The sequence below is a fragment of the Corythoichthys intestinalis genome, chromosome 11, assembly GCF_030265065.1.
Source record: "Corythoichthys intestinalis isolate RoL2023-P3 chromosome 11, ASM3026506v1, whole genome shotgun sequence".
Taxonomy (NCBI): domain Eukaryota; kingdom Metazoa; phylum Chordata; class Actinopteri; order Syngnathiformes; family Syngnathidae; genus Corythoichthys; species Corythoichthys intestinalis.
In genome coordinates, this window is record NC_080405.1 from 7,890,050 (window position 1) to 7,916,567 (window position 26,518).

Consider the following 26,518-nt stretch of genomic DNA (forward strand, 5'->3'; position numbering starts at 1 on the left):
CGTTGTAAACAGCCGCCATCTTAAAGCAGTCGACTTCTCTAGAAGGCTCTGTTGTAGCGAACCGCAAACCTAAATACCGTTTTATCCAAAAGACTCCTAAAACGGCAAAATCTTGACTTGAATCTATCTTTAAATGAAGAAATGGTTTTAAAACTTAGACAAGTCGCAAGTAGACGGAAGGGAAATTATGGAATAACGATAGCAATTTTAACAACTCTAACGGTTGATTCACATCATTAAATTGAATCAAGTTCAAAGCTGCTGATACAGAATGGGGACTTGAGTATTTTATTTACCGTTTTTAACTGTTAACTTGATAATAAAATATTAGTTTGGTTTGGCCTGAGAGGATTTTTCAACAATTTTGGAACTAATGTGCAACACATTAAAAGCACTGGGGCAGGGGTACACTCAATAATCGATTTATAATCAAATCGGAGCCTCTGAATCGTAATCGAATCGTTAGGTGCCCAAAGATTCCCACTACTATATTCAACCGATAAGAACAGATTTGTTGTTGTTGCCATCATTTATTTACATATACACAAAACAACACATGAAAAATGAAAGCTCAAAAGAGGTGTTCTGTTTTTTGTCTGTGTGCTGGTGCCAAACCAGGTTCTCTAGTGCTAGGACGTCAGGCCTCAATCCTCTTCCTCCATTTGCATTTGCTGAATGAGACGCTGTCGCTCAGCAGCCTGCCTCATCTTCATCATCACAACACTCTCGTAGTCGCGTTCATTGGACAAGGAGCCCTGTGTGGACGTGAATTCAGATGCAGGATCAACTTCAGGCTGACCTTCCAACCAAGAAATCTTCAACGGATTTTCACTCAGGCCATTTTCATTCTTTACTGCCAGCGCAGCTGCCCTTACGGTCGCAAATTCAACAACTGCACTTCCTTGCTTCTTTGTTGAGACGATCACGTTCAAAACATCTCCGTACTTTTGTAAAAGTTGAAGAATGAATTCTTGACAGTAGCCACCATTTGTACCATCATCCTTTTCACACTTCCACTTCAACTTCAATTTAGGAGTGACGTTGCTCCTGGAACACCTCCCAATTCCAGAGTTTCTGTGACTGTAATACTGCTCTTCTCTTTCCCTTTGAATCTGCTCTTTGATGAGCCTCTGTTCTTCCTCAAGCTGCCTGGATCCCTCCTCCCTCAAACGAGTGAGCGCTTCTTCAAATGTCCTTGTTATTTGCTCTTCATTTTGGGTCTGAGCTTCTGCTCGTCGTTCTCTTTCCTCAAGGTCAAGCTTAATCTTCTTTCTCTTGTCATCAAGTTTGCGGTTTCGTTCTTCTGCTTGTTTTTCGGCAGCACAAATTTGGTCATAGGCAGCCTTGGCAGCAGCATCGGTTAGCACCTCCAGAGCCTGAGATAACTGGTGGAAGAGCTCCGCTGCTTTTACCTTGTCGGTGTTTTTGTCTGGATGATATCTTAGCGCTCTCCTGCGATAGGCTGCTTTTATTTCCTTCGCCGTGGCTGTCGGTTCGACACCGAGCACAAGGTAAGGGTCCTGCTGCAGGATTGTCGCATCGAAACGCTTGCGCTTCATTTTTAGCTTGCGGTGTCGTTATGACTGGCGAATCGAATGTGACTGTTCGCTACTGCGCACGCGCAGATCGACGCCATTTTCCCCCTAAGGATGACGGGAAATATAGGCATATAAGTGATAGATTCAACGTTCAAATTACATTTAATATATATATTTTTTAACGGTATGGCATGTGAGGCACATCATGATCCAAATAACGCATGTGTACACATAAAAAGAAAACCGAATTACTTTATATCATTAATCACGCTGAGGCAGGCCTCGAATGGTTCTGCGCATGCGCATAATACACCGCCGCCACTTGAGCCGCGTTGCCCCGAGTGATTTATGTGGTAGATTCAGACATATAAAAACGTATTATTTTACTATTATTTATTATTATTATTTATTATTTTTAAAACTTATTATTTTATTAGAGTTTAAAACTTTTTGCTGTTCAAAAAAAGTCACACTTCGATAAAAAAATATATATTTCAAATTTAAAAAAATATTTTCAAAAATATATATTTTTTTGCAAATGATTTTTTTCTTTGATTAAAAATATTTTTTGACTAAAGCAACTTTTATTGGGATTGAATGATTTAGACACAAATGTCCTACCTATAATATGGCTCAAACACAAAAAGGATTTCGTCAATCAAAGAAAACAGTTTCAATGAAAAATGAAGTGTTCAAATGCGAATATTGGAGTCTCAAATATTTTTTTTACATTCAAACCTTTTTTTCTGCTATTGAATTTTTTTTTTGATTGAAGTGGTTTTTCTTTTGAAAATAAATATTTTTTGTTTGAAGCAACTTTTTTGATTGAATAATAAAGACACAAATGTCCTAGCCAAAATGTGGTCCAAACGCAAAATTACATTACTTCAATCAAAAAAGTTGTTTCACTTGACTTAAAACATTCAAAAAAATTCAATTAAAGAAAGTTTTCAAATACATGTATTTGAGTTTCAAATTAATTTTTGCATTCAAACACATTTTTTTTTTTGATTGAAGTGATTTTTTCTTCGATTGAAAATATATATTTTGATTGAAGCAACTTGGTCCACTGTTTTTTATCAAGGGCAGGGTCAATGCAGCTAGCTATCATGAGATTTTGGAGCACTTCATGCTTCCATCTGCTGAAAAGCTTTATGGAGATGAAGATTTCATTTTTCAGCATGACCTGGCTCCTGCTCACAGTGCCAAAACCAATGGTAAATGGTTTAGTGACCATGGCATTACTGTGCTCAATTGGCCTGCCAACTCTCCTGACCTGAACCCCATCGAGAATCTGTGGGATATTGTGAAGAGGAAGTTGAGAGACACCATACCCAACGCTGTAGATGAGCTTAAGGCCGCTATCGAAGCATCCTGGGCCTCCATAACACCACAGCAGCTGACCACAGGCTGATTGCATCCATGCCATGCCGTATTGAAGTATTGAGTCCATAGCTGATATAATTAATTGAAGGCTGACTTTTTGTATTTACAAACACTTTTTTGTATTGATCGGATGAAATATGCTAATCATTTAAGATGGGGATTTTTGTTTTTTTCTTGACTTTTTTGCCAAAATCATCAATATTAAAACAATAAAAGGCTTGAACTACTTCAGTTGTGTGTAATTAATCTAAAATATATGAAATTCTAATGATTATCAGTACATTACAGAAAATAATGAACTTTAGCACAATATGCTAATTTTTTTAGAAGGACTAGTATATAACTGGATCATGAGCGCAAAAGCAAGAAATATACATTTCAAACAAATGGCTGCTATCGAGATTTACAACAAAAAGGGATTTTGTAATTTATTTAGATAATGAACACCCCCCACAAAAAAATATAGAAATTTTAAAAAATGAACTAAAATTATTATGCTCAAAAAAGGGGACAATTTTTAGTTCAACAAAATGGACAAGATTTTGTAGGGTTTTTTTAAGTTTCTTTTATTACAAGACGTGCTGCTGCCGTTTTTTTCCATGTCTTGGCCATGGCAAGGAGCTTAAGGTTGGGCTGGTTGGTGGCGTCTTCTGGGAAAATGTAGTCGTGATATTCCTCCCAGCCGGCGTCCGACTGCACACATGTGCGAAGGAAGGAAAAGTCAGAAAACGGATGCGGAATAAAGGAACTACGGAGGTCGGCGTAAGTACCCCGTCCTCGGCGGTGAGTTTCCTCCTCTTCTTGACCTTCTCGGGCAGCAGCTTGGCGACGCGCTCCCTGCAGGCGTCGGAGCCAAACTGGGCCTCAAAGTCCTTCCAGGACTCTAGCAGCATGAGGAGCTCCTCCTTCTCCTGGCAGCTTCTCAAGCTCTTGTTGGCCTCCTCGAAGATCTGCCGGCACTTGCGCACGCGCTCAAACTTGGTGTAACTGATCCAAACCTGAAGAATGCAAATCGCCGGAGGCTATCGCTCGGGGTTCCGACCAGGGTACGGACGGGCGGGCGGGCATGTGCTAACCTTGACGTGCTGGGTCCACTGCAGCAGCCTTTTGTAAAGGTTCCGGGTGTTCACGAACTCCCCCAGCTCAGTCTCAAAGTCGATGTAAGACTTCCACAGAATCTGAAGGGGCGCAACAATAAGTCTTTGATTTTCAACTCATTGCCGATTATTTTGGCATTTACAAGGTTCATATGTATAAGGTGTCGTATTTCATAAAACGGAATACAGACCCCCCCCCTTATTTTTTGTAAAAAAAAAAATTGAAAAAAATTATAGTAAAAGTATATGATTTTTGAAAAAAAAAAAAACATTTCAAAACATGAAAAAAAAAAAAGAAAATCTGAACATTTACTGTTACATTAAAAGTGATATCAAATACATTTTAAAAAACTTCTCCCTTATTGTGCTTAAAATAAAAAAAAAGTAAAAGTTACATTTTAGAACTTGAAAAATGATTGAATAAAGGAATATTTACAATATTTTTCCACCTTTATTTAAGAATGAAATAATTGTGGCGATAGACGTATGGTTACCCCGGGCATGTCGAGGCGCGGCTGCGAGGTGGCCAGCTCGAAGATGGTGCGGGCGCGGTCCACGTCGCCCAGGATGGTCTCTAGCTCGGCAAACTTGATCCAAGCGGCGCAGTTCTCCGGCCCAAACTCCAAATACTTCTCGTAGAGCTTGCGACAGCGGTCGAACTGGCGCAGCTGAAGCTCCAGCTCGATGTAGCCCTTCAGGAGTTTGTTCTTGGGGCATTTGCCGATAGCAGTGCCCTACAACCGCCGCCGCCAACCGATGGACATTGGGACTTAACTGACAGACGTTGCCATTTAACGGTCAAAAATATTTCTTTCTGCTTACCATGATCTTCCTGGCGCGTTTCAGGTTCTTCTGCCTGATTTGAAACTGACTGGAAAGCAGCCAGATCTTGGCAAAGGTGAACTGAGACACACAAAACGGCCGTCAAGCCCGACCCCGATCAGTTATTAGGAGCACTATCCGTTACCTTTTGTGAGGAATCAGATCCAAGCAGGACTCGTACACCTGCCTTGTCCTGTCCACGTCCTGGAATACAAACAATTTGGAATCAATTCTAGAATGGAAAATGAATAATACTGAAACTCAATTTATATTTCTAGGAAAAACGACACCACTCACCATTAGGGATGGGAATCGAAATCCGATTCCAATTCGGAACCGGTTCCGAGTGTTTCGAGGCCTCGACATCATAATGAAATAGCCTTAACGATCCCTTTAACGAGTCCTGAAGACGCATATTGCGTCGTGACTGTCTTGTTGTCCAAACACATCAAACTAGCATGGCACCAAGAACCACCCGCTCCAAAGTTTGGCTACACTTCACCAGGAAAGAGGGTGAAAATGAAAGGTTACGATGGTTTAGCACGAGCATTGAAGACGTAAACATAACAATGACAGCACATAGATTCAAACGATCGAAAGTGTGTCTTCACTTCACGAGGAAAAATTACAACAAAACGACTTGCAATCATTGCAAGGTGGAGATAACTACATCGGGAGGGAAGGTAGAGATAACTGCATCGGGAGGGAATAGACTGTCGGGAGGGAATAGACAGCACTGTCCTCACCGAGACACCTATACAGCTAGCTAAACTCCGAAATGACGATACAGAAGACGTTGGTATAATTTGCTGACTTTATTCAACCATCACTTGAAGAGTGAAACTAAAAATAGAAATGAAACAAATAATTTCGTCCCCAGTAACAAACAGGTTTGCATCAACGTAAATCAGCGATGATTAGCTGTAATAACAAAACAGTTAGCATGCGTTCGCTAGCATTAGCACATCGTTCAAACCACTACACAACTGGATTTAAGTGTCCGATCGCGAGTACAAAACACACAACAACAACAACACAAAAGATGATACATACAGGCGTTGCCTCTGTAGATATTTTACAAGCATTAACAAAGAACATAGGGTCGTAGCAGTGCTTCCCTCTCTCACTAACTCTCTCGCTTTCTCTCGCGTTCTTCTTCACGTGCGGAAGCGCAAGGGCGCCCCCACTTGAGCGTGAAAGCACCATAAAAACTAAAAGGCATGCACTTCAATATACTGGTAAATAATACTTTAACAGTGGTCCCCAAACTACGGCCCGCCCCAACATTCAGTCCGGCCCCCTGAACAATACCAGAGAGCTTTTTTTTTTTTTTTTTCTCAATAGTGTTATTTATTTTCTGGCTTTTTCTGTGAAGAACTCAGAGAGGGTTATTTGGTTATTATCTATTTGATTAATAGTGCTATTATTATGAATTATTATTATATTATATTATTATTTTTATTTTATTTACTTTTGTTCCGTGAAATATCCAGAAAGGGTTATTTGATTGTGGCTTTCTGAAAAACAATAATTGTTTTACATTCAGGCACTCCTGCAATCGTCACACTTTTTCTGTTACAAACTGACCCCGGCCCCTCAGAGAAGGGAAAAGTTATGCAGCCCTCACTGGAAAAAGTTTGGGGACCCCTGCAAGTTTAACACATATTGCTAACGGCAGACCAACTACCTATATGCTAACATATACCAATATTTTTTATTTCTATTAGAAAAATGTTTCAGTAAAATGTTAAACATTCTTGTGCATTTGCCACTTTTTGCCACAGTTAATATTGAGGCTTTGGGCCTCTTTTGACCTTGTTGTGAGTTTTTAAGATTGTGACTTCTGATTAAACAAACTCAATGCCAATCTAAATGTTTGTTCCCCCCCCCCAAATTAGAATCGATAAGAGAATCGATAAAGAATCGAATCGTTAAGCAATATCGATAATGGAATCGGAATCGTAAAAATCCTATCAATTCCCATCCCTACTCACCATGGCCTCCAGCTCTTCGTAGAGGGCGTAGTTGATCCACAAGTAGATGTATCGGCGCCAGTGGCACTTTTCCCGGATGGGCGGCACGTTAGCGATGGCGCGCTCGTACACCTCCCGCACCATGTCGGGATCGGCGTCGCTCTCCACCAGCCGAAGATAACCGAACCAGGCGTCGTAGTTGTCGAGGTTGGCCTTAAGAAATGAATAGTGCCGTTTTTCGCCTTCTTACACCATGCGACTGCTGATAAAGTACTAACACTACGTCATACTAAAATATGCCATTTTTTAACTATTGGGTAGCCAATCTAAGTATTTCAAATAGACTACAATTCATATTAGTTTATCATTATAGTGTTTTGATATATATTCTTGTTGCCTTCAAAAATGATTCTAAACAACAGCAAATCTACTTAATGACAATTAATGGTGTGCAAATTTGAGACGCTTAGGATTTGTCACGTGAGCAGACCTTTTGCATTCATGGTGCAAAAATTGTACAATAAATGATTGAAAAATATTGAATTATTAACTCATTACATAGAAATACTGTGTTGCCGCAAAGAAATAGTCACTATGAAAAGTGATAAAATAGAAAAATCTGTGCAAAAGCCCAGCAAAATGCATCTTGGGATAATGCCCTATGATCGCCTGCCTGTATTTCTAATGCTTTGGCTGCTGTAAACGTGATTTAATTGTGAATAATTCCTTTTATTTAATGATAGATTTAGTCCCATTTCAAAATATATTATTTGTATGGGACATTTATTTTCTATACCTTTAGTTGAAGTTGTTCTCACATTCGTCACGTTTATTTTATTCGGAAAACCTTGAAGTTGTTACGCTTATCATTATCAAAACATCCAGTAGGGCATCACAATACAATTAGCAGTAAAACGTTAAGTGCTCGAACGCATTTTTCAGTATCGGATATTTTTATTTTATTTTTTTTAATTGGACAATATCAAGACTTTGGTTAAAAAGTCATTATTGGACAACTCTATATACTCACTTCAATGTTAAGTATTTGCTATCACAGTTTGGTCTTTTTAGTGCCATATCGGTAACGATACAAACTAGAAATTTGCAAGAGTTTTTTTTTTTTTTTCTACCCAACTGGAAGGAGGAGCTGGCCCACCTACCTCGACTTCCTCCTCCTACTGGAACCTCCTTTTGTTGACGATGACGTCCTCGATTCCCTGCCGGTCTCCGAATTTCTTCTCGAAGATGGTGTAGTTCTTGAAGAGCTCCTGGGCCTGCTGCTTGGGGATGCAATCCAATGCGTACTTGTAGATGACGCGCACGCGCTCAAACTGAAACGGGAAAAAAAAACACGCTTGCCGTCAAAACCCCAAAAACACGCAAATGGATCAGAGCGCCGACTGACCGACCAACTGACCTCCTTCTGCTTTTCCTCAAAGTGCGCGAAGGCCACAAAGAGGTTCTCGTCGATGTGCTCCTCGCCGAAGAACTCGGCGGCGCGCTCAAAGACCTTCCTGCTGTGCGCGATGTAGCTGCGCTTCTCCTCGAAGCGCGCGTACTTGATCCAGTTCTTGACCTCGGGGTGCACCGTGACGAAGCGTTTGTAGATGCTGCGAGCTTTGTCCACCTCTTTGTAGCGCAGCTCGAAGTTGATGTAAGAATGCCAGGCCTGCTCCTCGGGCTCCCACCCCATCCAGCGCTCGAAGGCCTGCCGGCAGCCCGCCACGTTGCCCAGCGTCTCCTCCATGTACGTGTACTTGTACCTGCGGGGGTGACGCAAGCTCTAACGGTCGGAATTTGGGTTAAGAGACGACGGCATCGGTTGTCCGCCTTACCAGAACTGGTTGACACGGGGCAGGATGGTGACTGCCCGGTCTCAGATGTTGCGGGCGTGGTTGACCTGCCGACTCTTAATCTCCATCTCAGCGTACTTGAGCCACAGGGTCACGTTGCGGTGGTCCACGTCCAGCGCGCGCTCGTAAATGGAGCGCGCCCTAAAGTTGTGGAAACGGTCAATGGCATTGATCAAAAATCAATCTCCCAGTCACCTACAGATGGATTAAACAACATTTCTGTTTCCAGCGGCTGTGTGAAGGATGAATAGTAATAAGGTAATTAATCAAGTTCTGGCTAACCAATAGCATATGCCGGTTAGCAACTGTGTGGGTAGTGTGGCTACATCACGCGACATGAGTTTGTTTTTTTTTGTAGCAGGGTCCTTGCCACCCTCCTCAAAGTTGATTAGTGCCAGCGAAAGCGATACAGACCCCCCAAGATATAAAAGAGATGTCATTCACTGACTTCAATTCATTCAGCTAGTTGCCAGTCTACATATCGCAAACGTTATGCAAACATTTCATACAAGTTGAAAAGTTACCTAGTGTTGCTTTAAATCTTATGCAAGGTATTTATTTTTTTCATTTACATTGTTCCATGGTTGTAAATAGCCAGAAACGGTGACTTGAAACACAAAATAGTTCCATTTCTTGTATGTTGGAGATGACTTTATTATATAAACAAATGCATAAACACAAATTCAAAAAATACACCCCCCCAAGTCTATCAAGTGTTAATTGGCTGCTCACATAACTTTCATAAACAGTCAATTTGGACATTGTGAAAAGCTCTAAATGTGGAATCGTGCTTAGAGAGAAAATACAAATGATAAGAAAAATGTGTATTTGTGCGTCTAGTACCTCTGGATCTCTGGCAAACGTTCCTCCCATTGCGCGTATCTTAACCACACGCTGATGACAGCGCGGTTCTTCCTTAGCTCGTTTTCAAACTCCTGAAAAAGTCCAAATATAATCAAGAGCTGGGAAGTGATTTGCACATCAAAGCTTCCGAACCTTTCTCTTTCTCTCTTTGTAATTGTCGAGCTCGTCCTGGTCGGTGACCTTCTGCTTTGGCGGTGGTGGTAACAGTTCAATTCCCCGCTTTTCGGCCTCCGTGATCATCTGCTCGGCGGAGGTGCAGCTTTCACCTGAAAACACATTTCCACAGTCACAACCCGCTCACTTTTTGAGCCCAAAAGCACGCAGGCATGAAAATGGGTCAGGTGTTAAAAAGGTGAGAAGGGTGTGGAGGAAATATGTTCCGGTACACTGTACAACCCAACAAAATATTGAGCTCTGTTGACCCACACTGTGTTTCAGCAGGGCCGTGCAGAGACCGGTGGAGGGGCGGGTGCTCGTAGATCAAAAGGGGCACATGAACAAGTACTTAATACAGCTTAAAGAGCATACGACAGGAGAAAAAAAGTCTTAAATGGCATTATTATGTGAATTAGAATCATATTTTGAGACGATTCGACTATATACAACAATTTAGCAAAGCACAGATGACGAGAAATTAGTCTTTTAATCTGCCAGTTAGCCATGCCTACCATTATAGGGCTTTAGCGTCCCCAACAGGTGGATGACGTCAGCGGTAGACTGGGCTCATCGATTTTACTATTCAGCCCATTGAGGGGGAATTATTCAGAACGAGGAAAAGGCGACGAAGAAAGGCGCAAAATGTCATTGTTTGTCTCTCTACTCCAATAGTTTTACAGGATATTCTTTTTATCCAAGTATTTTTCCCCAATAGCTATATAAATGGCTTGAGATGGACCAGTCAGCCCGTTGAGGGGGAACTATTCACAACGAGGAAAACGCGACGAAGAGAGCGGCAAAATGTCATTGTTTCTGTCTCTTCAATATTTTTACAGGATATTCTTTTTATCCAAGTATTTTCCCCAATTGCTAAATAAATGGCATGGTCATGACAAATAACAGTCTTGTTCTGAATGGAATATGAAATAATAAAATTGCATTTACTCAGGACGACATGGCAAAATTGCTCCATAATGGTCAAAACTGTCGACTTCACCTTTACTGTCGCACCTCCCGAACGATATTTTATGACACCTAAATCAGACATATGTCATTTCCCTTCCCCGACTTCAGAGAATGTAAACAAACCAGAAGGCGTGACAGCTAGCCGACATGCTAACCCAAACCGAGTGATGTTTCAAAGTCTTCGAAGCGGAAAATCACACATAACTATCCTGGATTATTTGACATGACGACCTGGTTGTCGATTGTCTTCGCGGATCGGCAAACCGCCCGGCAGAGAGCAATTTACAGTTCATTTCCCGGAGGAGGGTGACTGGAGTTGTTGTGCAGCTAACGTGCTGCTGCTAATGAGCATTAGGAGAGCTTTTTACATGCCTATCAATGATCAAACGTAAGTAGTCCTTCATTTAAAGGACGTTTGTAGTGTTTACTTTGTAATCGCTGTATTCATATTTGACATAATACAAAACAAGATGTTTACTCACTTCCTCATAAGTCCAATGGTTCCACAGTAAATATCCACAGTGAATGGGAATCTTTTGAAACTCCAAAAAGGCGCATACGCCTCTCCCTCATACAGAATGATTTTTCTGCAGCCGTTTGGCTGGCGTGATGCGAAAAATAAACGTATTAATCCGCAAAAGCAGCTGAATCCTTCGTCCTCATACACAACAGTACACTGTAGCGTGAAGAGGACGTCTTCTACCGTACACGTCACAGCGCCCTCCTCCTCAATGCAAGACCGAAGCCGGAAGTCACTCATTTTCATGGCGCGGGATTCAAAAACTAAATAAAAATAGCGATCGCTTCCACACACATCCAAGCGGCCCATATCATTCAGGGGCATAAAATACCGCATGTATTATGAAATAAACATGCTTTTTCGTGTCACATGCACTTTAAAACAACATAACTTCAATTTTAACCAGCTTTAGATAATAATTGGCTGCAACTGTGACATACTTTAATTGGGAGGGGGCAACAGTGAATAGAAATCAACACTGTCATCAACACTTTTTGGCTGTGACTCAGTTAGTCTGCCTCTTTTCTTCCTTCAACCTCTGCATCAAAACTTCCTTCCTCAACTTGTTCATCTGAGAACAAACCACATCAGATGGTCACTGAGCCACCAACAGCACAGTTTTCTCAAAACTATTATTTCATTATTATCCATACTTAACTCTAGCACCTAATAACTAATAAAGCAATGGCATAAAATCTTACAGAAAAATAACATTGAAATTGTGTTTATAATTGTATTTTATACACGACTATCCTTGCAAACTTATTCTTCCCAAGTGTGCTATTCACCCAGCTGATGAGGTATCCACTGCCTTTAGCAGCTTCATCCAACTCTTTTTTTTTTTATCCCTCAATCTCCTTTCCTTACAAGGCATATCTATATAATGAAATATAAAGCTTAAATTAAAAAAAAAAAAAATCAGACTCCCGGTGGCTTTTATTTTTAAAGCTTTCTTAATTTCTTTCTCTCTCAATAACTATGGAGGTGGATTTGTGTCTTTATTATACAATCAAAAAAAAAAGTTGCTTCAATCAAAAACAAAGTCGCTTCAATCAAAATATATTTTTAATCCCAAAAAGTCCCTTCAATTAAAAAAATTGTTTTTGATTGCAAAAAAATAATTTGAGACAAAAAAGCATTTGAAACCTATTTTTCTTGATTGAGACAACTTTTTCCATTGAAGTAATGTTGTTTTGCGTTTGGGCCACATTTTGGCTAGGACATTTGTGTCTTTATTATTATTCAATCAAATAATAGGTTGCTTCAAACAAAACAAAAAAAACCCTCACTTAAATAAAAAACAAAAAAAACAATCATAGAAAAATTTTGCACGTGTCAATCATCGTTTAACAAAGTGAGCAGCCTCAGAGGGTTTGAGTAGACTCACTATGAAGCATTTAATAAAGCCAATCATTTTCTTACTATTTTATTCTTGTTTAAAAATCATTCGGTGGGGCAGTAACATGTTTAAAACTTATCATAATTCTTACATTTTGAAGTGCTTAAAAACCATTTATAAATGATACTTTGGTGGGGGGGGTGAAAAAACATGTCTTATATATGTATCTTTTTACCCAATGTAAAATCTGAATAAATACATTGAACACGCACAAAAAAAATTGGGGGGGGGGGGGGGGGGGGGGCGCTGCTTTGCAGTTTTCACTTATTGCGGCGGGTTCTGGCCCCCATTAACCACGAAAAATGAGGGATCACGGTATTTCTGAAAACCTTTAAGAAGCAAGAATCATTCCCAACACTCGTCGGGCCGGTGTTGTGCCGACACCGGCCGTCAGCTCAAGTCCCAGCCGAAAATAAAATAACGCGTCTCAGGCGGACGACGGGAGCGATGCGAGGCGCCCCCGTCCATCCGAGAGCATGCCGCTTAATTTGACTCAACGGTGCGTTTCTTTGTTTAGATTACCGCTAAATACACAAGCTTGACGCCAATTTAACGGGAGCTATTTTTTACGGGAGATTTGGCTAGCTCTGGCAGTGTTCAACGCAAGCTGCAACGAATGGCAGTAACTTTATTATATCGCAAAATATGAAAACAGTTGAAACCATTACTCACCAAATTCAATCTGCTGGCAAATACAGGCATGTGTGTATGCAGCACTCTGGTCTGCCCCGGTGTGGATAAGGCCTGCTTTTTGTTTTCGCAGCTTTGCAATGTAACCAAAGGCTGTCCAAAGACTCCATGTACACGTAAAGAGTGCGCGCGATTGGAATAATGGAACCCAGTTTGGGCCGATGATTGGTTCTCGTCAGCGAAGCATCTAGAAGGATTTGCTGACTGTCCAAGTGTCACTTTTTAAAAGGACCGATTTCTGAATTGCTCAGTTTACGTACTAAGTTAATCACATGATGATGATAATAATTAAGTTAAATCTCCCGACCCCCCGCCCCTCCCAAAAACAATTTCTCCTCGGATCTACGCAATTCACATAGTTCACCCTTTTTGACTTCAAAACGGCGAATTTCGCCGAAAGGTGAGAGATTTTCATGCCTGAATGCACGGCTTGCTAGCGCTAGCCTTGGCATTAGCGCAGCTAGCCAGCCGGTGTTGTGCCGCTGTTGTCGTTATAAATAAGCGTTCCAGTCTGGGGGGACATTTCACGCTGGGCGGCTATTTTTCGGCCCAACACCTGTTACACCTGCCGGAGGGAAGCCAGCCGCGGTCCTCCTTTCTTTGCGTTTGGGCTCTTACCTTCGCCACCTGCTTGCCGGCTGCCGTCGACGCCATTTTGAAGCCAAAGAAACCACTCATTGCTTCAGCCAACAACAGCCAACGTTTAGCGGACGCAAGAAATGCTTCCCAGCGTGCTTTGCGCCTTGTTGTTTGTGACGTAGTCGATTCTGTGATGAACGGCAAGCCGTTTAGGTGGGTCTTAATCAAAGGCTAAAGCCCCTTTCACATACTCCGAAACAGCGGGAATGTCGCGGGATTAACCCGTGTAGCAGTTGTGTGTGAAAACAATTTCCCGTGTCGAGTGACACGGAGATTACGCGGACATTTCGCGTCCTAGTGTCATGTCCGGGATTTAAATTCCAAGGTCTTTTTGTTTTTTTGAGTGTGTAATGAAGACATCGAAACGACTGACCATTTATTTTTTTATTGTAAATATGTTACTGCGTTCTGGGAAGATTTGTATGACTGGTTATTTCCTAAATTGGCAAATTTGTCTAGTTTCACAAAAGAAAATATTTTATATGGTATCTCTGTGTCAGAGTCATCGCACGACCTGGTTATCAATATAAGTATAATTCTTGGGAAATTTTTCATACATAAGAATAAATATTTCAAATCTATTCCTAATTTTAATATTTTTCACAAAGAATTATGTCACTATTTTTCTTCTTTGAAACATATGAAAATGCTTTAAAACTGTGAAATTGTTGAGGAGCTGGACTTGGCTAGTAGACCCGAGTCTTTTTCTTTTACTGTTATTTATTTTGTGTGTGTATATATATATCTATGTATATATGTATATGTATATATATATATATATATATATATATCTTCTTTCCTCCATTTCTCTTTTTTTTTATGTGATTGTAATTTTTGTTATTTTGTACATGATTATGTTCTAGGCTTGTCTGTTATTTCTAAAGTTTTTTAAAATTGTACCATGCCACTTATGTTGTAATGTTTGTTGTTGTTTGTCAATAATTTTTTTTTTTAAATTCCAGGGTCACAGCACGATATCATAGCGGGTCGATCGTCACTTCCTCCCTCTTCGCAGTAAAACGCAAAGCGGTAAACAAACATCGCAATTATAAACATAGCAAGCGGGAAGTAACTAAATTAAACTGGAAACATAATGAAATTAAAATGTCCAAATGTTACGTTCGGGCCGGACCGGACCGGACCGGGCCGGGCCGGGCCGGGGTTCTCACTTGCTAACTTTTTAAAATAAATATATATTTATGTACGTACACTCAAAAGATTTATGGATTTTAAACTAAGAAATAGTTGTTATAAGTAAATAATTTGGATAAAAACGCGAAGGCGCTGTATGGTCATTGCAAACAGTATAGGTCAAGGGCGTAGGTTTGGTCTCAATATTGGTGGGGACGATATAACAGCATAACCTGCATGTACACTTTTTGCTGGGGACGGGACACTAATAAAACCAAACAGATTAGGTGAACGGGAGTCAGGGCTACATCTCTCACCAATATGAACCTAATTAATTGATAGGCTAAATGATCAATGCAAAAATAAATCTTTATTGACTTCTGCTAACTTTCACACTGCAGATCTATAACTTTTTATTCTGATTATTTAAAAAAAAAAAAAATCTATTCGAATCATTTTTTCCATCTTGTTTTCAGTGTTAAAGACTAGTTAACAGATTAATGGGTCAGATTATCAAATTTACTTTAGGTAAAAATTACCATTTGTTCTTATTAGGACCATACATCTAAAGGTTGGTCATTTTTCACCAAAATCAAGGGGGAAAATTGTTTCAAATAATGTTTTGAACAATATCACCTTTTGAATTAAGAACATTTCTGACAAAAAAAAGCATTTTTTAAAAGGTTAAATATACTCACTTTTTGCTTAAAATAAGTGTTGATTATTTTCAGATAGCTATTTTTCTTATTTCAAGAAATCCGAGTAAAATTTACTTGAAGCATTGGCAGATAATTTCACTTATTTCTATTAGATTTACACTGAAAACAAGGGAATTTAACTAGTCATCAGCCAGTCAAACGTGCGTTGAGAGGGTGGGGGGTGTCATTGTAAGTCTGAACATATGAAAGTCATTCACTTAATAATGGTAGGGTCAATTCTATCTTTACAAAATATGTGAAGACAATCTAAATGACCTCTATAACTGAACTCATTATATAATGCATATAAGGTTGCCTAAAAATTGGTGGGGACAATTTGAGCATCCTGAAAAGTTCCTAGTGTTATGTTCCTAACGTCCCTATGCAAACCTACGCCATTGGTATAGGTGCAGAGTCAGAGCGTGCCATGCCCCCTTTTTAACCTTCCCCTCTGTGTGTCCGCAAAACCGCATCTGTTTATTTATATTTAACAGACTTTTCCGGTCTTATTTAATAGTGTAAATGCATTTAAAATGATCATAAAAAATATGTAGACTATTTAAACATTGAGAAAACGTGCGATTTTTTTCCTGCCAACTGAGAATTCGTTACCAAAGGCAGTCTTTTACGCACAGACATTGTTACAAATGTGATCTTTTTTAATCTTCCCCTTTGTGTGTCCGCAAAACCGTAGCTCTTTATATTGAACTAACTTTTCCAGCGTTATTTCATTGTTTAAATGCATTTGTAATGATCATAAGAGCATGCAGACTTTTTAAACAAGTTTTTTTTCTACCAACTGAGAATTTGTTACAAAAGACACAGGCATCGTCACAAATGTGATCACACAAAACGCAACCAGTCCGTTTTCCCAAGCAGCAAGCAGTGCTGTCCAGGTCTGACTGGTGCATCCCATCCTTTTCATCCTCATCCTGAGTCCTCACAAATAAAAATAAAAATTTCGGGAGGTTGGGGGTTCGGGCCTGAGCCTACAAATAAAATATAAAATTTTGTGGTTTTTTTCGGGCTGGAGCCTACAAATAAAAGATAAAATTTCGGGGGGCTTTCAGGCTGGGGCCTGCAAATCAAGTTAATTGACCGGGCTCGGGCCGGGTCGGGCTTTAATACCCGCGGACCGGCTCGGGTCTGGCTGGATTTTTTTTAATAATAATAATAATACATTTCATTTCTAGAGCGCTTTTCAAACCACACAAAAAACGCTTCACAAAAGACATGGAATCACAGTACGATAAAAAGGTATTAAAAGGATTAAAGCTTAAAAGCACAATAAAAAAAAGTAAAAATATAACAGAGCTAGGGGATATGATGGGTAACAAAGAGTGAACAGGTGTGATTTCAGTCTGGATTTGAAAAGTGATAGGGTAGATATGCTGTGAAGATCGGGGGTAGGGAGTTCCAGAGCTGGGGGCACACTGACTAAAAGCTTTTAGGCCCCATTTTACCACTTGCCACCACTTAGAATCTTTATGAGCTTATACAAAACAATAAAACAAAAGAACAACAAAACCTTTCATAATAAGTCTTCAAATAATAATGAAAATTTTCCAGTGTGCCTTCTGCCCGTTTCACTTTTTCCTGTGATGCGATAATTTCACCACGGACCCTTGTCTCACCACCCAGCAGACCAGCGAGCTACCTGAAGGTGCTATTTTTAGCCTCCGCAATTGAGTGACGTTACGGTGACAAGTCAACTTCATGAAAAGACAAAAGCCCTTCGGGTCAGAAGAAAAAGAAAGAAGACAGCAAAGACGTGAAGAAAAACAGACGTTTGTTGTGATGATTTTTTTCAACAGCATAAGCACGTAGACTTAGCGCAACTGCAAGGTAGCGGTTATTTACATAGAGTTTATATGACTTTGTGCTAAAGCAAAATTATACTGTATCATAAGCCAGGCTGTTGTTTTAGAAATATTTTCAGCATCAGCCAGCTGTGGATTAGTTACAGTTAAATTTACTCCCCCTCCAATTTTAGAGAAATGTGGACAAAGTGTATGAGAGTGTAAATTTGTCTTGCTTATTTTCATGTGATGTGAACCACTTTTACCTTGTGTTAAATTGTGCTTTTCAAATAAATTTCCCTTGCCTAAAAGTGCCAAGGGTAATTAAATAAATACACCATTAAATATGGAATTAATCATTTCTAAGTTCTGTGGTATTGGGGACTAAAAGTGCCACAGATTTAAATGCAAACATTTGTTATTAAATGTGTCATTAATTCATTAAAATGGCGATCACATTCATGTAAAAACATATTCAATTTATTAATTTTTTTGCTATCATATATTATTTAATTCATTGTTATTGGATAGTCGTGTGTAGTTGCTGTGCTTCAAGAATTTATTTTCTTTTAACTACGCCCTATCAAAGATAGTGGCTGGATCCAATAGACAGGTACAGTAGGCTGCAAGAATTTAGGCACTATTATGGTTATGTCATGCTGGTTTCACAATCAACAGCTATTTGACTAATATAATGTAACATTCCACTTTCTTCTCTTTGTAGATGCTCCTCTGAAATATTTTCTTTCTACCTCTGTACATCCTGGGCCATCTTTTACAGCGAATTTATCCACATCAGCACCAAGTCCAGGAAAGAAGTGCACCTTCCAAAACAACTGTCATATGAAAGTGCAATAGATGCTTTTGCATCAGTGAAGACAAGCATAGGCGGAGTTTGACTTTTGGGGCAGGAGGGGCACAACATGTTGATAACCCCAAAACGCAGTGTCAGCAATAAAATTAACTTACAAGAATATTTATAATAATAAGTTGATAATGAGCGTTTTTTGTTTCCCATCATTCTTGAGGGGAATTCTAAATCCGGCTACTTAGGCAATACTTTTTGCCAAGATCGTCATCCATTGATTATGAAATGCCATCCGGTGTCGTGCCATTGTAGTTACCCTTGTCAAAAATTGTATCCCTGGGCGGAGCCATATGGAGGTAGATTTGTGTCTATTATTCAATCCAAAAAAAGTTGCTTAAAAAAAAAAAAAAAGTTCAATGAAAATATATATTTTCAACCCAAAAAATTGTCGCTTCGATAAAAAAAAAAAAAAAAAAAAAAAAAAAATTATTTGAATGCAAAAATAAAATTGAAACTTAAACTAAAAAAAATGCAAAATGCAAAAAAAAAAATTTTTTTTTTCTTTTTGATTGAAGCAACTTTTTTGATTGGAGTAATGTCCATTTGTGTTTGGGTCACATTTTGGCTAGGACATTTTTGTCATTATTCAATCAAAAAATAAGTTGCTTTAAAAATATATATTTTGTCAAAAAGAAAAATCACTTCAATCAAAAAAAAGAAAAAAAATCAATCATGGAATTTTTTTTTGAATGCGAAAAAATATTTCAGATTGAAAAATTTGCATTCAAACACTTAAATTTTCATTGAAAAAGTTTTCTTTGATTGAAGCAATCCGTTTTGTGTTTGGGCCATATTATGGGTAGGACATTTGTGTCTAAATCATTTAATCCCCAAAAAAGTTGCTTCAATCAAAAAAAAAAAAAAAAAAATTCAATCAAAGAAAAAAATCATTCGAAAAATAAAATTGCCCTCCCTGAGAGACTGCTGTGCCCGCCCTAGCTCGATTAGACTGTTTTGTGTAATTTTTTTTTTTTTTTTAAATCTTCCACAAAAAAACACCCACACACACGGATAGGATGAACCTTCTACTAGGCCCTGCCTCTACTCATCCTATCTTGATCTGTCGTCATTCAATTCAACCAATCGGAGCAGCGACTGAAGGCAATTTCTAGCCAATCACAGATAAGGGGGGCGGGCCAAGTAGCCACTAGCCGGTAGTGACGGGATCTGTCGTTCACTTGAGTAAACGAATCCATTCCGGTTCGTTCAGTAAAAAGATTCGTTCAAACAAATCGTTCAATGAATCGTTCGCCCCCCTCATCTCCCACCCCGCCCAAACGAATCGTTCGGTTACTGAACGGGAAGTGACGTTGCCGAACGAATCACCAAAGACCGCTTCGCAGTATAACTGAACGGGAAGTGACATTGCTTGGTCCCTCCCTCTCTTGCACACAGGCACCACTCGTCGTAGTTTCAGAAATGAGTGACAGGCGGTATCATTCTGCTTTCACAGACAGCTTCGTCTCCCTCCTGCTGCTGCAAAAGCGAGGGAGAACTTTCGCGTCGTCTGTCCTAGTTCTATGGGCTCAAAGTCATGGCTCGTGCTTGCATTTCGATTTAGGACCCGGTTAAACATTTTCCTTTTGTGGGGGGAGTGGGGGTTTGGGGTCGGGGGCACACGGACTTTCTTTAGCATGATCTTGATCACATATACTACCAGCCAACGCAGCATGCTTGCTGTCACGAAAATAAAAATAAATCGAAAGTTTAATTTCTAAATATGGAACGACCAACACATCATATTTACCTCTCGCTCTGTTGTATTTTTGTTTTTATGCTCATCACTATTATTTTAAGTCACTATTGTTAAAACTGAAGTGTAAATAGCTAGTTGTCAAATGTGCTGCTCTGAAATAAAAACAATACTACATTTTGATATTCGACAGTTTAATTGCAAATCAGTATTAAGATGATCGTATTGAATTTTTGCACTGGTATTAACAAATAAAATAATCCGGTCAGCTCCCCTGTCGCCCCCCCATCTGAGATTGTCAAATGCTGACGAGAAATAATTGTTTGCTCTTTACGATGTTGCCTTTCTACTCTCATTAGTCTGTTAAGAAAAATGTAGCCATATTGCGACATCTCCCGTGTCCGCGTGCGTTGTTTTTGAGTAGCACATGATGGACGGATGGACATAATTTGTCAAATCAACACCCGACACGCTGACACGAAAAAAAAAATAAATAAAACGGTCGGAAAAAATTGACATGTATATACAGTTTCATTGCAAATCAGTATTATGGTGATCATACTAAATATTTTTTCTGTGCGCATATGAGGTAAATAACGCTGCCATGAAGCCTCCATATAGTGACAGTTCTCTGCCCCCTTCACTGCCGTGAGTGCCGTCACGCGACCGCAGCTCACTTTTGCTTGCCTCGTAGCTACCCGTGTTTTTTTATTTATTTATTTTTAGCTACCCGTGTTTTAACTACTGCAAATTTGATAGTATGTTGTCAGTCATAGGTAGTCCCGAGTCTGTTGAGAAAAGTAGTACACTAAACCATGCTCGCTAGATTTGTGTGGTGTTTTGTCTGTTTGAGCAGCATTTGATAGGCTCCACGTTAACAAATATGTGACAAAGTCATTTCCTTTCATTTTATGACTCGTTCACCGCATAGTCATTGTGGAAAGTCAAGTTAGCAGCAAGCTAGGTCAGGCACCGGAGGACCGAATCACTGAACGGGAAGTTCCCCCTGCCTGCACGCTGGCTGCTTATTGGCCACACGTGGAAATGAGTGACAGACGCCTTGATTCTGTTTCCGCTCCCTCCCCTGCCTGCGATGAGGCTGGCGTCTGATTGGTCGTGTGCGATGTCAGAAGACGCTGCCGCTTGCTCAACGCCCTCCCACGCAGCGAACAAGCGCCACCAACTTCATAGAACGAATCAGTGCAGATGGTGATTAGTTCGGTCTCGTTCACCCAAACAATTCGTTCAAAAAGACCGAATCGTTCGCGACCGATACAACACTACTAGCCGGCCATTGAGTGCTCATGTTAGTCAGTGCATATGTTATGTTTACGCTGAAGCACTTTAGTTGAATAAATGCACACAGAAATGCATCATTGTTTTTCGCAAACCTGTCAAGTTGTACGGTTTCGGCGTAATTTGTACAAGTGCGCACTGATTTTTAAATGTGTATGTCGTTCGTTAAAAATCTGTACGTTTTTCGTGCATTACGTTTTTTTTTTTCTCCGTTCGGATTTTGTCACCGTTTTGGCAACGAGACAATGTGCTTTACGATGCGTTACTACGTTGGTTGAATCACGCGAGAAAAGTCCGAGACACTGAGAGTGAAAAGTGTTGTGACGCTGTAGCAAACGCGATGCTAGGCTAGGTGGCTCCAATATTTCCTGACTGTAGCCAACAGTCTACAATCTACGCCTAGATATCAAATGCTTATAGAACTAAATACGAAATGACAGACGGCGGCGTTAATAACCAGCCGCCATTTTGAAGCAGTAGACTTCTCAGAAAGGCTCTATTGTAGAGAACCTTCCTAGCAAACATAAGTAACTTTTTATCTAAAATACTCCTAAATCGGCAAAATCTTGACTATCTTTAAATGATAAAACAGCTTTAAAACTTTAATATGTCAAAAGTAGACAGAAGGGAACTAATGCAAAAACGGTAGTAATTTTAACAATTTTAAGTTGATTCACAACATTAAACGATTTCCAAACATTGCAAAGGTTAATGTTTTTGTTTGTTTGTTTTTTTAAATGAAAAACAAAACAAGAAAGGTAACACCACTTACTTTGCCAAGGAACTAATTACTCTTACCTTCAGGTAACTGAGTTACTAACTCAATTACTTTTTGAGAGAAGTAATTTGTAACTCATTACTTTTTAAAAGTAAGATTAACAACACTGTTCATAAAGATGAAGTCTGCACAATGAAAAGTGACGAAAGCGGAGATTTCATTCTGCCAATTTGTTGCCGAACACAATTTGCCTGCAACTATTGCTGATCACCTCTTAGAGTTAGCAAAAGAAATTTTCCCTTTTTAATTTATAATTGGACACACTAACGAACTACCTTCAAGTCAAACTGAATTGCGAGCTGAAGTGCCATGAAGTGCAGCCATCAAGACATGATAGAAATTGCCAAAAGTGCTACATACAATTATAACAAAAGTGACTGTTAAATTTTAGTAATCATGATGTATCTGAAGATATAACCTGGTGCAATCAAAGAACAATCAATGTTACAATATTACCAATAAATTCATATTATTTTAAAAATTGAGTTTTATTTTTGTTTGATATTGCACGCTATATACAACGTAAGATTAGTCACCAATTTGTAAGGGTATACGTCACTATTTGTAAGATTGCCAACGGCCTCGGGTTGACAGGTATGTTTTTGTTTGTCGTAGATTTTACGATGAACTACCACTTGTGACTTCAGTGACAGAAAATATTTCAGTGCACTGATGTAGTATGTACAGGTAATAACGCCACTGTAGAGGCTAAATTTACGTTGAAGAAGTGTGCCCCGCCCCCCCCCAAAATGTAATGCCCCCTCTGTAATTTCTTTCTGCAGCCGGGTCTGCTATAATGTCCCACTTCCGCGTTACGATGGTGAAGTACGGTCTAAAAATAGCATTTGTACGGTACGCCATTGACTTTTAGCGATTTGAAGATGGAGGCCGTGTCGATCTAAGTTTGACCCCGGGTGTCAACGTCTCGTTCAGGTGTTGCCACAGTTGGATTGCACTTCCTGCGGGAGGAGGGTGTCTTTGCAACCATGCTGTTACAAAAAGTGCATGTACGTTTGGATGGGGCTTCCTTCCTGATCCCTCTTTCATACCATTACTCTCCTTTTTCTAGTTCCATATTGTTGTTCAATCCATTTACTGTTAATTTTCATGTGGCTCTTTGCAGGGTTTATTGAACCTTGTGTGTATACAAGGTTTGTATTAGCAATTGGGTGGAATCACAAGTGCAGAGAATAATCAATCACATCATAAAATTTATCGTAGTTTTGTTGTTATTTTGTATCAAAACGGTGTTGTGTGAAAATGTGATGCCTGGCTGTTAATGTTGCATTTCTGGGGTAAGTCACAGTCATGGCTGCTGGATATGAACAATTTCATGACTCACAATTTACATAAGCAAATGAAGCCATTAATGACAAAATAAGAGAACGTTAAAGACGGAACAGTTTTTTTCACTGTATATCCTTTCATAATTAGAATAGTATCATAACAATTGAGTCAGTACGTACTGACGTGCTATTTCGTGATGCATTTGCAAAAAACTGCATATTTTGCCGTTGGTGCAAAGAACTGACTTAAAACATGCCATTTTGGAGGTTCTAATGTTGTAATTGTCAACTGTGGACTTGTGAAGATCTTTGACATTTGTTTAGATTAAGGGAAATGAGGAAATGAGGTGAGGCAAGAGAATTTATTCCAGACAGAAGTTTTCCACTATAATTCAGGATGGAAGTAAAGTAACCGCTGAGGAACTCATAATGGAACAAAGGAAAATAGCTTGGTTACAGTTTTTCTACTACCAATTATGAATGAGGAAATAGAAAAACATGGATTCCCGTTTTTCTAGTTGACACACATGAAACAAAAATAAATAATAGGCTCGTTTTTCAGAAGAAAAATGAATGGCCTAACAGTAAACAGACCATTTGTGTTAGTTTATGCCAATATACACATTTGCCACTGATAAATCAACACATACAATGGCGAAGCAGAGTGAAATTTAACTTGAAATATTACATATTTAAATTCGAACCAAACTGCGACATAATTCATAGAATCGAGCTATTTACAGAGATCTGCATAAATAACTAACAAAATAACTTGAAAAAAAAAAGACATTTAGGGCATTTTCAACATGAATTTAAGGTTATAAAACATGCAAAACAAAATTGACTTTAGATTGAAAATCGAAAAAGATTCTAATTTTAGGCAAAATCGCCAGCCTATGTTAAGGTTCTGCCCTAAAGCTGACGTCACAAAGCAGTGATAAATGGTCCGAGGGGTAGTGAAATGAAGGCAGTCGATCTGGACCTATCTGCTCTTCAGTAGGAATGTCTAGCAGGCAATCCACTCTCAAGGCATCACGGGTATACCAGATATAGTCGAGCGTGCTGCAGCTCTCTCCAGTCGGACGGATCTTCCAGGTTGTGTAAGGCGGCTCCGTCTGTCCGTCAGTGCTCAGCAGCTTGTAAGCGGAGTCCAAACCGAGCGGCGAGGATCTAAAGCGGCGGTAAACATCCTCGGAAGGGTCTGCGTTAAAATCTCCGCACACCACAAGTGGATTGGTCCTCGCTGACTGCTCGTGGCTGCCTTCGCCGCGCCTAGAAGTGATGCTTCGCAAGCGTTGCAGCAGGTCAGCGCCTTGCGCGCTCCTCAGCTTCTCCCATCCACTTCTGGCCTTCAGATGTGTGACAGCCACACAAAGTTGTTGACCCGTCAACCGGCAGTTCAGTATCTGCACAATGGCTACCTGGTTGGTGGGTATCATCATTGCCGATAGCCGCAAACATATGCTAGTCTGTAGGGAGAAGCGTGAGTGGCGGTAGAACAACGCGCAACCATCCGGACCGTTGTTTTTCTCGACATCTAGACAAGGAGACCAGGGTTTTGCCAAGAAGCTACCATGGTAACCGAGGCTAGCCATGATGGGCTGGAAAGTGTCGTAGTAATGGTCAACTTCCTGAAGACAAACAATGTCAGGACGATAGGTGAGGATCTCCTCCAGGATCAAGTACTTCCTTTCCTTCCAGTTGAGGGCCTCGAGAGGACACCGAATAAATCCATCCTTCCCTTCACCGAGTGCTGTAAAACAAGAGAAAAGAATATTCATGCCGTTGCCCAGTTGAAATTTGGTGTACCGTGAATGTTAAACCTTTTCAACAAGTCATTTGCAAGTGTAGCTCTCCAACTGTACCCTGGTCCTCTTAGTCCAGTACTTCTCAAATAGTGGGGCGGGCCCCCCCAGGGGGGCGCAGAGCGATGCCAGGGGTGGCGCGTGTGACCTCGGGAAACATGCTTTTTAATTTATTTATTTTTTATTTTTTTTACCGTACTAGAATAAAGTGTACTTGCACATCCACTCAGTGGGTGGCAGTGGCGCTCTCATTTTCAAAGTGCGTGCAGTATTTTTGAAGTAAGCAAGAGCACATGGAAGAGACTCATGAATGCAGTACTTCTCAAATAGTGGGGTGCGCCCCCCCAGGGGGGCGCAGAGCGATGCCAGGGGTGGCGTGTGTGACCTCGGGAAACATGCTTTTTAATTTATTTTTATTTATTTATTTTTTTTTTTTGCCGTACTAGAATAAAGTGTACTTGCACATCCACTCAGTGGGTGGCAGTGGCGCTCTCATTTTCAAAGTGCGTGCAGAATTTTTGAAGTAAGCAAGAGCACACGGAAGAGACTCATGAATGAACTGTGCGCCGTTTTCGAAAGCTGTCTCACGCAGCGACCCACTGTCTTCTCCGGTTCTCACGTGTCCGCCCGAAAAGTGCCACTTTCGGCTTAGGATCGTCAGTGGTAGACGAGGAAAGACCACTGTTTACTGTGTCTAAAAATGATTATAGCGGACAGCCGAAAGCCAAATCAATTAAGATGCCACTTAAAGACATTAGACCCCAATCTCATTGATAAGCTGCTTGCTTGTTTTTCAGCAAAAACGTGCCGAATATTGCCAACAATCGTCCCGCTTAGTCAGTGTTATCTCAGTAAACCAGTGAGCACTGTTAGCATGCTCAGTGCAATAAAACCCCACATCATTGCAAACTGCAGGTGATACTGGGAGCAGCGAGCAGCGAAAATAAAAACTGTCCTTCTGTCCAAAGAAACTTTTTTTTTCTTCTTCTATTCAGTTTTGTTTTTTTCGGTCAAATTTTTTGGCATATTGTCCTCATGAGTTAATGTTTCTAATCAATTTGAATTTGTTAGTATTTACTGATTTTATTTTTCAGTATCAAATGGTCAAAAATGGACCTTGAGTGTATTTTTACAGTTTGGATGTGACTTTTTTTTTTTTTTTTTTTTTTTTTAATTCAGGCAAATTGATGCGTGTTAAGTCTTTTCTGTTACAAACAAAACATTGTTAATAAAGTTATACTTTATAAATTGATCTGTTATT

General features: G+C 39.9%; 3 protein-coding genes across 6 annotated transcripts in view; all 3 read right to left on the reverse strand.

Moving 5' to 3' along the window:
• Positions 1–499: 499 nt before the first annotated feature.
• LOC130924336 (dnaJ homolog subfamily C member 17-like) lies at positions 500–1,631 on the reverse strand. The gene has a single exon (XM_057850812.1). The coding sequence runs from the start codon at positions 1,557–1,559 to the stop codon at positions 645–647; it is 915 nt and encodes a 304-aa protein (XP_057706795.1). The 5' UTR covers positions 1,560–1,631; the 3' UTR covers positions 500–644.
• Positions 1,578–9,779, reverse strand: LOC130924400 (crooked neck-like protein 1). Its single transcript, XM_057850946.1, is given in 13 exon segments — positions 1,578–1,643; positions 3,498–3,617; positions 3,695–3,922; positions 4,001–4,102; positions 4,516–4,755; positions 4,844–4,924; positions 4,979–5,047; positions 6,838–7,029; positions 7,977–8,147; positions 8,234–8,579; positions 8,652–8,810; positions 9,513–9,604; positions 9,666–9,779. Coding segments are annotated over 13 exon segments (1,974 nt in total). The 5' UTR covers positions 9,774–9,779.
• A 13,518-nt stretch (positions 9,780–23,297) lies between these two features.
• nocta (nocturnin a) overlaps positions 23,298–26,518 on the reverse strand; it is a 29,400-nt gene continuing 26,179 nt past the window's right edge. For 3 of the 4 annotated variants that reach the window (XM_057850739.1, XM_057850741.1, XM_057850742.1), the window contains one exon: positions 23,298–25,205. In XM_057850739.1, coding sequence (XP_057706722.1) covers positions 24,352–25,205 — 854 coding nt within the window. In that variant the 3' untranslated portion in view covers positions 23,298–24,351. The remainder of the gene's footprint in view (positions 25,206–26,518) is intronic. The other variant, XM_057850738.1, reaches the window with a different exon arrangement.